The sequence below is a fragment of the Engystomops pustulosus genome, chromosome 6, assembly GCF_040894005.1.
Source record: "Engystomops pustulosus chromosome 6, aEngPut4.maternal, whole genome shotgun sequence".
NCBI classification, from domain to species: domain Eukaryota; kingdom Metazoa; phylum Chordata; class Amphibia; order Anura; family Leptodactylidae; genus Engystomops; species Engystomops pustulosus.
In genome coordinates, this window is record NC_092416.1 from 24,414,376 (window position 1) to 24,427,579 (window position 13,204).

The 13,204-nt window shown below is 39.4% G+C and overlaps 1 protein-coding gene across 1 annotated transcript in view; it reads right to left on the reverse strand.

Annotated features, from left to right (window-relative positions):
- Nucleotides 1–6,844: 6,844 nt before the first annotated feature.
- Nucleotides 6,845–13,204, reverse strand: part of LOC140065877 (uncharacterized) — a 72,046-nt gene continuing 65,686 nt past the window's right edge. Inside the window, exons 32-36 of the mRNA XM_072113438.1 lie at nucleotides 12,714–12,746; nucleotides 12,260–12,315; nucleotides 11,603–11,638; nucleotides 9,683–9,810; nucleotides 6,845–7,007 (exon numbers count right to left, since the gene is read on the reverse strand). Coding sequence (XP_071969539.1) covers nucleotides 6,845–7,007; nucleotides 9,683–9,810; nucleotides 11,603–11,638; nucleotides 12,260–12,315; nucleotides 12,714–12,746 — 416 coding nt within the window. The remainder of the gene's footprint in view (nucleotides 7,008–9,682; nucleotides 9,811–11,602; nucleotides 11,639–12,259; nucleotides 12,316–12,713; nucleotides 12,747–13,204) is intronic.

A 13,204-nucleotide genomic window follows, 5' to 3' on the forward strand; every position in this document is an offset into this window, starting at 1 on the left:
CTTTAGTAAAACTCACAAAATAGGATTAAGTTGTGATATCCTCTGTTTTGTGAGACTTTTTGAGGCAATCACAAGATGTGAGTAATTTTTTTGAAAATGTTGCACAAAAGTCACATAAGTCTGTGTTCATTGTTTAATGATTTTTAAGGCTAAGTCAGAAATGCCAAAAGGAAGTGTGAATAATTGGCAGGCGGCAGAGTAAGCGGGGTCTCCTACCATGTAGACAGGGGCCCTTAGGCTCGTTTTTTAAACTTTTTCTCAAAAATCAAGTTACTAGAAGCAAAAAGGATGGATTGGGTGATGTATGTCTTCCTGTGTTCCCAATGTGGCAGGAGGTTGGCTTTGCTGCCCACAGGATTGATAAAGTTTTCATCTTGTTTGTCACACTCATATTGTTCAACTACTAATGACCAGTCCGATGGTCGGATAATTATTTATTTATGTGCCCAGGAAACCCTTTTTATGAACATTTATCAAAAATATTTACCTCCATGTAATCCTCCGTGAACTAAAAATAAAAAAAAACAGAAGTTATTATCTATTTGTGTAATATCATCATATTTCAGAGAAAAGACTTTGGTATCACGACTTATATCAGCTCTTGATCTCACTGGGTCTTCATATGTTATATTAAAAAAAGTAAGACTTCAAACTCAAGGTAGAGACCGGCCCCAGGTAGTATTTAATGTATATTGTTAAGTATTTATTTGTACTAATATTTAATAATAACACTAAAGAAATAACAAGAATATCCTAGGTTTTGGTCTTGTTATACACGGATTATTTTCCTTACAATAAATTATAATGGTGGTATTCTTTTAGCTTTTATATTGTTGTATTTTTCATTCATGTATTAACCACTCACCTGTTGCTGTTCCACCAATTCCATTGAGTATTCCTCCTACCAAAAAGTAGAAACATTAGTTCCTAAGTATATTTTGGTCTATGCAACTTGTTTACCTCCAAGCAGGAGGAAAGCACTTAAAGTATTTCTGTATGTAGTTCAGAAGACCAAAGTGCTACCAAATTCCTTTATATTACACCTTTTGGCTAGACAAGAATTGTTGTAGAAGTCTAATTCAAGCATAGTCATTGGGGGTTCTTTTACAATGCCTTCTCCATCAATCATTTAGTAGAGAAGGAATGTACTAAGCCGAACCTTTGAAAATTTTTCAGCTTTCGCAATAATCAAAAAGTTTTGGAAATAATGAAGCAGAAAGCTGGAGAAGAGGAAGGTGGGCACTATCTACTATAATCTGTTCTACAAAATTAAAATCTCTGGCAGGTAGGACCTGGTCTAAACAGGTCCAAATTGATGGGGATCCCATCCATACTGAAAGAAATGGGACATTAATTAATAACAGAGCATGTGCCCATCACTGATTTTCTCACAGATTGCTTCAAGGTTTAGGGGGAATCAGGTTTAGCATCTTATTGTCTGGCTCTACTCTGGTCACACACTGATGACTTATAATATGACATGAATTTAGAGCTCACATTGTAGACTTTACGTTTACATTACACTAAATGGATTATTGCTCCCACCTGCTGCTTCACCAATTCCATTGAGTAATCCACCTTCAAAATAGACACAGATATTAGTATATGGTAAAGTACATTTAAGGCAATCACGAGATCTGCACAATATTATTTTAAATGTTGCACAAATGTCACACGAGACAGTGTTAACTATCATTTTTTCAAGGTTAAGTCGGAAACAATGGGACAGAAATGCCAAATGAAGACAAAAATACTTAGAAAGTAACAAAGCCAGAACAGGCTTGTTCGAAAGCTCGTAGACAGGAGCCCCTGTCTACATCCATTTTAAAAAGACTTTTTTCTCAAAAACTGAGCTACTACAAGCAAATTGAAGAACAGATCCTGCTTCAGGAGGCACAGTCCGGCAGGTCAGTTAACTTGGTTTTGAAACACTGCATCCATGTGGTAAATTTCCTTTAATGCTTCATTGTTCTCACCTGCTGTGTCCCCAACTCCGTGGACTAGTCCACCTTAAAAATAGATACAAAAATTAGCATATGGTAAAGTGTATGTCATCTGTTTTCTGAAAAAATATAAAAAATTATGTTTCTTTTGAAGCCAATTGATGTACAATTTGAAGCCAATTGTTTAGTGGTTAATTTGTCTGACATGTCATCGATAAAACTACTAAATTGTCAGAAATAAAAGCTTAAGTATAGTCATAAAATTACACTTACAGAAATTACACTTCCTATTGGCTCTCTGAATGTTCAGACCCAGTTACTCATTCTCAAAGCGTTAAAAGAAGCAATGGAAAAAAATACACCATTCCTCTCATTGCAGTTAAAATCCAGTAAATCCGCAATTTTACAAGTTCCAAAGCAGCTACTGTGCAAATTGACATTCTTCAATTTAAATTCAGGAAAATTATATATTAAAACAAATCCAGTTTAAATTTAGTACATGTTGAATTTGATGATTTTAAATTTAAATTCAGCAAATGTATAATTTAAATGGTAATGCCTTCAATCTGTGGCAGCACCAATTGCAGTAGTTACCGGTGAGAGTGAGTGTACAGGAGAAGTGACCCAAACCAAACTTTTTGGTTTGAGTTTCCTCGAACTCTGTGAACCTTGAATGGTTCTGCTCATCCCTACTATTTACAACTTTGTAAACAACTAGTGTATACACTTTTTGACACCTTTTTTATTGTTGTTTTTTTGCGGGGGTTGAAATGATGCCAATATAACTAATAAAATTACCATAATCAAAATGTCTAATTATGAAGGTTTATTGGGCCCCATCCCTCACTGGCCCTCTCAAAAATTTAAAAGATGCAATCAACTATTTTATTAATGGGTATCAAAAACAGAGCTAACAAACAGCAACTTGAAAGAGATTAGGCACTTGCACAAAATGGAGGTTTATAGGGAACAAAGTTTGCCATTTTGTGCGCTGGTTCTATTCGGGTCACACACTCATGGCTTACTATAAGATTTCAGAGCTTACATTTTTGAAATTACTTTAACATTACACTAAAAGCATTGTTGCTCCCACCTGCTGCTTGACCAATTTCATGGAGTAATCCACCTTTAAAATAGATACAAATATTAGTAAATGGTGAAGTACATTGGGCTGATTTATTACCAGAACAGTTTTTGGAATAATTTTGTGTTTAATTGTTCAGACATTTAGGTAGTGCCAAGGAATGGAAGGCAAATTCATTTAAAAGTTGCCCACTTCTACAAGAACATTAGAATCAAACTTACAAAATAAGATAGCAGTCTTATTTCCTCTGTCTTATTAGACTTTTCGAGGCATTTATAAGATCTCCACAATTTTTTTCTTAAATGTTGCACAAATGTCACATGAGACAGTGCTAACTATCAGTTTTTAAGGCTAAATCGGAAACGATGGGACAGAAATGCCCAAAGAAGACAAAAATACTTAGAAGGCAACAAAGCCAGGACAGGCTTGTTGGACAGCTCATAGACTGGAGCCCCTGGGGCTCAGTTACATCCGTTTTAAAAGATTTTTTTTCTCAAAAACTGAGCTACTAGAAGCAAATTGAAGAACAGATCCTATTTCAGGAGGACAGGCCAACAGGTAAGTTTACTTGGTTTTGAAACACTGCATCCATGTAGTGGATTTCCATTAATGCTTCATTGCTCTCACCTGCTGTGTCACCAACTCCCTGCACTACTCCACCTTTAAAATCGATACAAAAATTAGCATATGGTAAAGTCTATGTCATCTGTTTTCTAAAAATATATAGAAAAATCTGTTTCTTTTGGAGCCAATTGCTGTACACTTGTGCACATATTTAGTGGTAAATTTGTCCGACATGTCACCTATAAAACTACTAAAGTGTCAGACATAAAAGTTTAAGTATAGTAATAATATTACACTTACAGAACGCTACCTATTGGCTCTCTGAGTGTTTAGACCCAGAAACTCATTCTCATAGCAGTAAAAGACGCAATGTGGGAAAAACACACCCTTCCACTCATTGCAGTTAAAATCCAGCAAATCCACAATTTTACATTTTCCAAAGCAATCAATGGGACTGATTTATTACCAGTTTTAACAGTTTTGGGGCTAATTTTCTCTTCTAATTACGAGACATTTTCGTAGTGCCAGTTCATTAAAATATTGCCCACTTGTAGAAGAATATTGTGTGCAATCTATAGTAAAACTCACAAAGTAGGATTAAGTTGTGATATCCTCTGTTTTGTGAGACTTTTTGAGGCAATCACAAGATGTGAGTAATTTTTTTGAAAATGTTGCACAAAACTCACATAAGTCTGTGTTCATTGTTTCTTGTTTTCTAAGGCTAAGTCAGAAATGCCAAAAGGAAATTTGAATAATTGGCAGGCGGCAGAGTAAGCGGGGTCTTCCACGATAGACAGGGGCCCTTAGGTTCGTTTTTTAAACTTTCTCAAAAATCAAGTTACTAGAAGCAAAAAGGATGGATTGGGTGATCTGTGTCTTCCTGTGTTCCCAATGTGGCAGGAGGTTGGCTTTGCTGCCCACAGAATTGATAAAGTTTTCATCTTGTTTGTCACACTCTTATTGTTCGACTACTAATGACCATTTAGATGGTCAGATAATTATTTATTTATGTGCCCAGGAAACCCTTTTTATGAACATTTATCAAAAATATTTACCTCCATGTAATCCTCCGTGAACTAAAAATAAAAAAAACAGAAGTTGTTATCTATTTGTGTAATATCATCATATTTCAGAGAAAAGACTTTGGTATCACGACTTATATCAGCTCTTGACCTCACTGGGTCTTCATATATTATATAAAAAAAGGTAAGACTTCAAACTCAAGGGCCCCAGGTAGTATTTAATGTATAATGTTAAGCTTTATGATGACGCGTGACGGCGTGAGTTTGCACGTCACTGCCCTTCCTCACTGACGCCCCCCCCGGAAGCTGGAGTGCGGAATGCACGTTGGATTGTGCAAACCCGGCGTTCCACGTGGGCTTCACCTGGACAATATGCCGAAGCCCTCGGAGGATTGAATGGGTCGGAGGTCGTGGGGCTATATGCAAGGCTGCGGTCCATGGACAGGAAAGAGTCGGAAGAGGCAGCGGTCGCCTTCCACAAAAAGCTGTAACTCCAGTGTGGGGGGGGGAATTAACCGCCCCCCTTTGACGGGTGCCTCTGGTGAGAGCGGAGAATAAGGGCTAGGGGCGAGACGGGGAACAGCGGACCTGGCTTTTGGCATAAGCCTCCGGTGAGAGCGGAGGTGGTGGAGTGGACAGCAGCATTGATGGTGACCCTTGGTAAGAGCAGAGGCCACAGCCTGCAAAAGTGGTAGCCGGTCCCCCATCCTGTGAGAGAGGATGGTGTGATAGGCAGAACCACTGGATTTCTCCAGGAGCCCTGCCAGGCGATAGCTGTGGGGATTCCTGAGGGCAGGACACGGCAACGTGGCACTTCAAGAGGCTTGTGGACACAGTATCCTGACATCATTGCGGTGTTCAAGACGAAGATGAAGAGCAAGGGTGGTGAGATGATAATGCCCCTGTGATATTTCGCTGTATGCATTAACACTAACTAAACGACTCACCTTAACCGCTATTGCCATTATAAATACCACTAACTCTAATACTTGTGACTAACCAAGGAGGGTATCAACCCTGAATCTATTCCCCGTTTGTGAAGGTGGAAGAAAGTTTGAAGAGGAAACTTTTTTTGTGGTTCCTTCTGGCTTTGATTTCAGTGACTCTATTGTATTCCCTACTATCATTGAGACAGGCGGTTGACTGGGGACTCTGCCCCCCCCCTCTTCTTTTTCCCCTTCTCCACCCCCTTCGGATAATTACTGGATTACCACTTTCTGCGAAATCTTATATCTGTCGCAATTAATTGTGGGTTTCAATTGTTAAATATTGTCTGGTTGGCTGACTGAACCATTTTTCCCACTGTCATACAGTGTCCCAATCTGAGCACAGCTGATAAGGGGACTACAGTGAATTGGGGGCGTATTTGTTACTGAGATTTATCTTATGTTGGTACAAACTTTGCCCTAACTCTGTATTTCTCTAGCACAAGCTCTTTAGCAATTCTCTGTATTGGGTGCTTGTAGGCTAACAGCTGCGAATTGCTCAGGTGGGCTTATTATTTTCTGTGAATTTCACATACTTGTTCTAACTAACTGTGGGTCTTATCCGCCAAAATTGGTTGCTTGATCGGTTGCGGCTCCATACTTATAAACGGTATTTGGGTACCATCTTTTCCTGTTATATAGTGTATTAAAAAGGGGTGCAGCTGACAAGCAGATATCTGCAGAAAAAAGTGTTTTGGGGACCGTAGTTAAGAGAAAAATGAGACCCAAAAACACGGCTCACCGATATACGGGGATAGAAAAGCTCTGGAAATCCCCGGTTCAGCCCCGACAGAATATAAAGGAGAGAGATAAAGGGGAGGGAGGAACAGGAGAGGCAGAAAAGAGCGGATCTAGATTCTCGGTGTTACAGGGGGAAGATCTACCTCAAGGGAACTCTGCAATTTTAACAGAAATTCTAGAAACAGTGCGGGAGACCAAAGCGTCAGTGGAAGCATTGAACTTACAGATAGGGGTGGTGAGAGTTTATATAACAACACTTAAAGAAGAGTTAAATAAGTTGAGAACTGAATGCAAAGATACGGAAGCCACTGTAAATCAAGTGGCAAAAGAGGTTAAAGAGGTGAGGGAAGAGCTCTCCAAATTGAGGTCAGCCAACAGGATATTAAAGGAAAAATTAAACAACCTTGAGAATAGGTCCAGAAGGTCCAATATTAGGATAGTAGGGTCCCAGAAAGCAGAGAGGGTGTAGAGGGCAAAGATATGTCAGAGGAAATCCAGATATGGTTAGTGGATACCTTTGGCCTGGAGGGTTTTACAGCGGGCTTTGGGGTCGAAAGGGCTCACAGAGTCCCTTTTAAAAGACAGACCTAGAGCCATCCTAGTTAAACTGCTCAGTTCCAGGGATAGGGACCTCATACTGCGGAAGGGCAGAGGTGGGGACCCTATCCTGGTAAACAGGCAAAAAATCTTTATTTTTCCGGACTTTTCACATGACACACAAAAGGCAAGAATGAGCTTTATAGGAGTGAAAAGGAGGCTGGCAGAAGCAAAAATGCAATATTCACTGTTCTTTCCCGCTAGACTGCGAGTTATTCATTGCAATAAAACATGGTTTTTCGATTGCCCAGAAGAAGCTTCAGAGTGGCTTGAAAGGGAAGGCTCATAAAATCGCTCCCCAGCACTCAGATAAGAGGTGTTGGGAAGGCAAATAAGATGGTATAGATTGTCAGGCTTGCAGTGGTTACAGTTGTATTATGATTAGGGGGGGAGAAGCCGAATAGGCGGAGGAATGGCGTAGGTGGAGAGGAGATCTACGGAACATGGTTACAGTAGATCAAGGAGGGGATGGGGGAGGGAAGGGGGTGGGATACAGGTGGGGGCCTTCCTTTGCTTCTTTTTTTTTTCTTCTTTTTTCTTTCTTCTTTTTCCTTTTCCCTTTCTTAAATGGGTTCCGAGATAAGGATTTTTGCTTGGAATGTTAGGGGTCTCAGCGACAAAGTAAGGAGATGTATGATTTTCGACTGTATCCATAGGCACTTGCCTGCTATTGTATGCCTGACGGAAACCCATCTGACGGCAGCACATTAGTGTAGGGTAAGGAAAAAATGGGTTGGAAAAGAGTTCCACTCGTATGGAAATATATACTCACGGGGTGTTTCGGTATTCATACATGCAAAAGTTGACTTTAAATTACTGAGTAAACAAATAGATAAAGAGGGGAGATATATTTTTTTGTGCGGGATGCTGGGGGGTCAACATATCTTGCTTGCATTTGTATATATTCCCCCACCCTTCTCTTTAAATGTGTTTGGTGAATTGCTAAAATTCAGGGAAGGAAAAGAAGGCTACCCAATACTTATAATAGGAGACCTGAATAAGGTCTTTGACGTGAGCCAGGATCGAATGTGTTTGGAGGGGAAAGTGGGAGAACCTGCATGTAGAAGAGAATCCAAATTGTCAACTCTATGCGAGGAACTCGGGCTAGTAGACGTTTGGCGAACAAAGTTTGGCACAAAGAAGGCCTTCTCGTATTTGAGTAAAAAACATAAAATTTTGACCCGTATCGATCATTGCCTCGTGAGTTATTCCTTAATGCCCAATATTCACAACATGCGCTATGAACCAATAATGATCTCGGATCATGGGCCGGTTTTGGTAGTAATGAGTCAGGAAGGTAGGCTGAATCCGTACTGGCTCTCAATAGTAGGAGACTCGATGGATGTGAGACTACTGGTAAAAAAGTTCTGGGAGCTAAACAAAAATTTGGGGGATAAATGGCGTTCTTGGGACGCTCTTAAAGCCTATTTGAGGGGTATGTTTAGAAAATGCATTGTAGAGGCCAAAAAGAATTTTAATCAAAAAGAACAACAGCTCAAATATAAGTATTTGGAGGCCGACAAAAATCTAAAAAGACAACAAACTAACGAGCATACAGTAGCCCTGCTACAAACAAAAGCAGCATATGAGGACTTTTTGGCTGGTAAGGCACAACACAAATTACTTTTCAGAGGGCAGAGATACTTTTCAGAGGGTGGCAAAGCAGGGAAAGTATTGGCCCACATGATACAAACCCCTAACTCAAATAGTTATATTTCAGCAATACGTGGTCAGCAAGGTGGAATAATAAAGGATTGGGGGGGGGGGTGATGGCCCAATTTAAAACATTTTATGAAGAATTGTACACCATGCAAGCGGGCTCCCCTAAAGAGGAAATAGAGAGGTATCTAAGGAAAATCAAACTCCCTAAACTCTCGGAAGAGCAGAGAGAGAAATTAGAGGCCCCTATATCATTGTAAGAAATACAAGATACAGTCAGGGGTTGCACTAAAGACTCTTCACCAGGCACGGACGGTTTCCCTTTCGCGGTATTTAGGAAATACGGGTAAGTTTTGCTACCACTGCTGCTAGAAATCATTGAGGACGCAGACTCGAAGGGCAGTATTTCAGATTCGATGTCTGAAGCAAATATCATCGTAATCCCCAAGAAAGATAAAGATAGCCTAGAAGTCGGGTCGTATAGACCCATTTCTTTGTTAAATACAGATGTTAAAATAATTGCCAAAATACTGGCGAATAGGCTTAAAGGGGTAGTGGATACTATTATTCACCCAGATCAGAAAGGTTTTATTCCTGGCCACAAGATGAATGACTGTATTCACAGGTTATATTCAGCAATTGAGATGGGAGAGGGGGGGCTCCGCTCCATCCTGTCTTTGGACGCAGTCAAGGCGTTTGACAGGGTGGAGTGGAGCTTTCTATGGTCCGTTATGGAACATTTTGGCTATGTTCCGGCCTTTATTGGACGGATCAGGGCCTTATATAAAGCCCCAATAGCTAGGGTGGTGATCAATGGAATGCAGTCGGACCAGTTTTCCCTGTCAAGGGGGACGAGGCAGGGATGTCCCCTCTCCCCCCTACTTTACGCCCTTTATATTGAACCCCTGGCCGCCCTACTGAGACAGGACGAGGATATTGTCGGAGGAGGGAGTAGGGGTGCCACAGACAAACTGATTTTATATCTTCAGGACACAATGGTCACGGTTCCAAGAGTAATCTCCACCATTGAAGAATTCGGGAAATGGTCAGGGCTACAGATAAACTGGGGGAAGTCACAGTTACTACCCCTTGACGGAGCGGTAAGGGAAGAAATGTTGAGGCAAAAAGTTCTTATGTGCAATAGCGGCTTTAGGTATCTCGGTATCCAGGTAGCAAAGGAACTGGACCGGTTCGTAGAACTCGATCTGATTCCCCTATTGAGAGCCATTAGGGATAAAATTCATTGTTGGGATAGATTACCACTTTCAAGGACAGATAGAATAGGCCTTTTTAAAATGATTTTGCTGCCTCAAATTCTATTTGTAATATCTTCCAGTCCAGTATGGATCGAGGAAGCTCACTTCAAACTTATAGAAGCAATGTTGAATGATTTGATTTGGGGGCGCAAAAGAGTGCGTATGAAGCTCAGCTATTTATACCGCCCAATGAAGGAGGGGGGTTGTGGTATACCTTATTTTTTTGGATATTTTATAGCCGCACAATTGACAAGATTGAGTAACTGGGAAAATAATCCGGCATCAAAAATTTGATTAAGTCTGTGCAGAGGGAGAGGGGTTCAATTTTGGAGCTTCTGGAAAGTGGGGCACTAAACACTGGTATTCAGACACACTGGGAAATCTCTAAACTCATGGGTAGGGTTTGGGGTGCAGCTAAAAAGTTATTGAGGGTTCACGGTTTTTTGGAGAAGACACCGTTATGGGTGAATTATTATATCCCAGAGTTACTGGAGGTGCCTGACACTAGCTTTTGGGGAAAAAGAGGGGTTAGGTATGTCGCACAATTTTTTGATTACTTTATAAAGACTGATCACCTCCGGCAAGGAGATTTCTTAAGATATGGACAGGTTATACATGCACTTGGAGTTTGTAAGAAAATAAAAGGTTTTGGATTAAATACGGTGTCACATGAGCGTATAGATGAGGTATGTGAGGGGACTGGAAATAGAAGACAGATTTCTAAGATATACAAGCACTTATTGAGAGGGATGGCACTAGATATCAGGCACAAAGGAAGTATTAGTAACAGAGGAAAATGACCCCATCTCATGGAACCGAATATACAGAAACATTAGTAATTGTTCTTTAGGATTTAATCATAGACTGATTCAATTTAACATTCTACATATGTTATATATGTCCCCCCGCTTCTCTATATAAAATGAAGCTTAAAGCAGAGGGAAGGTGTTTGAGATGCGGAGGGGATGGAGCAGATTTCTGTCACGTTATGTGGCTCTGCCCTATTATTGGAAAGTTTTGGAATGAAATATGCGCCTATGTTTCTAATTTGACTGGTACAGAACTGAACCCCACGATTAGGTTGGTCATTTTGGGGGACACGGAAGGTATCGGTCTGAACCAAGGAAATCAACAGTTGGTAAATAGAGCCTTGCACTTAGGAAGAGTGTGTATTGCAAGAAATTGGGGGAATGTCGAGGTGGTTTCCATAGTCGCTTGGAAAAATATGGTTAATAAGATTAAACAATATGAGAGAATATGGTTCACAAAACAAGGTGGGGAAGGCAGGAGAAAATGGGAAAAAAATTTATGGGGGAGGTGGAAATAGCAAGGTAAGGGAGAAAAGTAGTTAAAACTCTGCGATGGACAATCATCCCCTTCTTTTTTTTTTTTTTTTTTTCTTTCTTTCTCCCCGTTAAAATGTGTAGGTTTATATATGGAAAAGTAGAAATGGGATGAATATATAACATTTGCTATTTATATTTATATTTTTGGGGGATTGGGGAGAGGGTGGGTAAAAGTATAATATTATTTGTTTGTGTATATGCAGCAAAAGCACGGATATATTGTCGAGTTAAGAATGCTCAGAAAATGTCAGAATGGTTTCTTTTTAAATGTGGAAATGTGATGTTGGTATAATGTAGCTGCCTATATATTTGTTAATAAAGCGCTTTATAAAAAAAAATTATAATAGTGGTGTTCTTTTAGCTTTTATATTGTTGTATTTTTCATTCATGTATTAACCACTCACCTGTTGCTGTTCCACCAATTCCATTGAGTATTCCTCCTACCAAAAAGTACAAACATTAGTTCCTGAGTATATATTGGTCTATGCAACTTGTTTACCTCCAAGCAGGAGGAAAGCACTTAAAGTAATTCTTTATGTAGTTCAGAAGACCAAAGTGCTACCAAATTCTTTTATATTACACCTTTTGGCTAGACAAGGACTGTTGTAGAAGTCTAATTCAAGCATAGTCATTGGGGGGTCTTTTACAATGCCTTCTCCATCAATCATTTAGTAGAGAAGGAATGTACTAAGCCGAACCTTTGAAAATTTTTCAGCTTTCGCAATAATCAAAGAGTTTTGGAAATAATGAAGCAGAGAGCTGGAGAAGAGGAAGGTGGGCACTATCTACTATAATCTGTTCTACAAAAGGAAAATCTCTGGCAGGTAGGACCTGGGCTAAACAGGTCAAAATTGATGGGGATCCCATCCATACTGAAAGAAATGGGACATTAATTAATAACAGAGCATGTGCCCATCACTGATTTTCTCACAGATTGGTTCAAGGTTTAGGGGGAATCAGGTTTAGCATCTTGTTGTCTGGCTCTTCTCTGGTCACACACTGATGACTTATAATATGACATGAATTTAGAGATTACATTGTAGACTTTACGTTTACATTACACTAAATGGATTATTGCTCCCACCTGCTGCTTCACCAAGTCCATTGAGTAATCCATCTTCAAAATAGACACAGATATTAGTATATGGTAAAGTTCATTTAAGACAATCATGAGATCTGCATAATTTTATTTTAAATGTTGCACAAATGTCACACAAGACAGTGTTAACTATCAGTTTTTCAAGGTTAAGTCGGAAACAATGGGACAGAAATGCCAAATGAAGACAAAAATACTTAGAAAGTAACAAAGCCAGAACAGGCTTGTTCGAAAGCTCGTAGACAGGAGCCCCTGTCTACATCCATTTTAAAAACACTTTTTTTTCAAAAACTGAGCTACTACAAGCAAATTGAAGAACAGATCCTGCTTCAGGAGGCACAGTCCGGCAGGTCAGTTAACTTGGTTTTGAAACACTGCATCCATGTGGTAAATTTCCTTTAATGCTTCATTGTTCTCACCTGCTGTGTCCCCAACTCCGTGGACAACTCCACCTTAAAAATAGATACAAAAATTAGCATATGGTAAAGTCTATGTCATCTGTTTTCTGAAAAAATATAAAAAATTATGTTTCTTTTTTAGCCAATTGATGTACAATTTGAAGCCAATTGTTTAGTGGTTAATTTGTCTGACATGTCATCGATAAAACTACTAAATTGTCAGAAATAAAAGCTTAAGTATAGTCATAAAATTACACTTGCAGAAATTACACTTCCTATTGGCTCTCTGAATGTTCAGACCCAGTTACTCATTCTCAAAGCGTTAAAAGAAGCAATGGAAAAAAATACACCATTCCTCTCATTGCAGTTAAAATCCAGTAAATCCGCAATTTCCAAGTTCCAAAGCAGCTACTGTGCAAATTGACATTTTTCAATTTAAATTAAGGAAAATTATATATTAAAACAAATCAAGTTTAAATTTAGTACATGTTGAATTTGATGATTTAAAATTT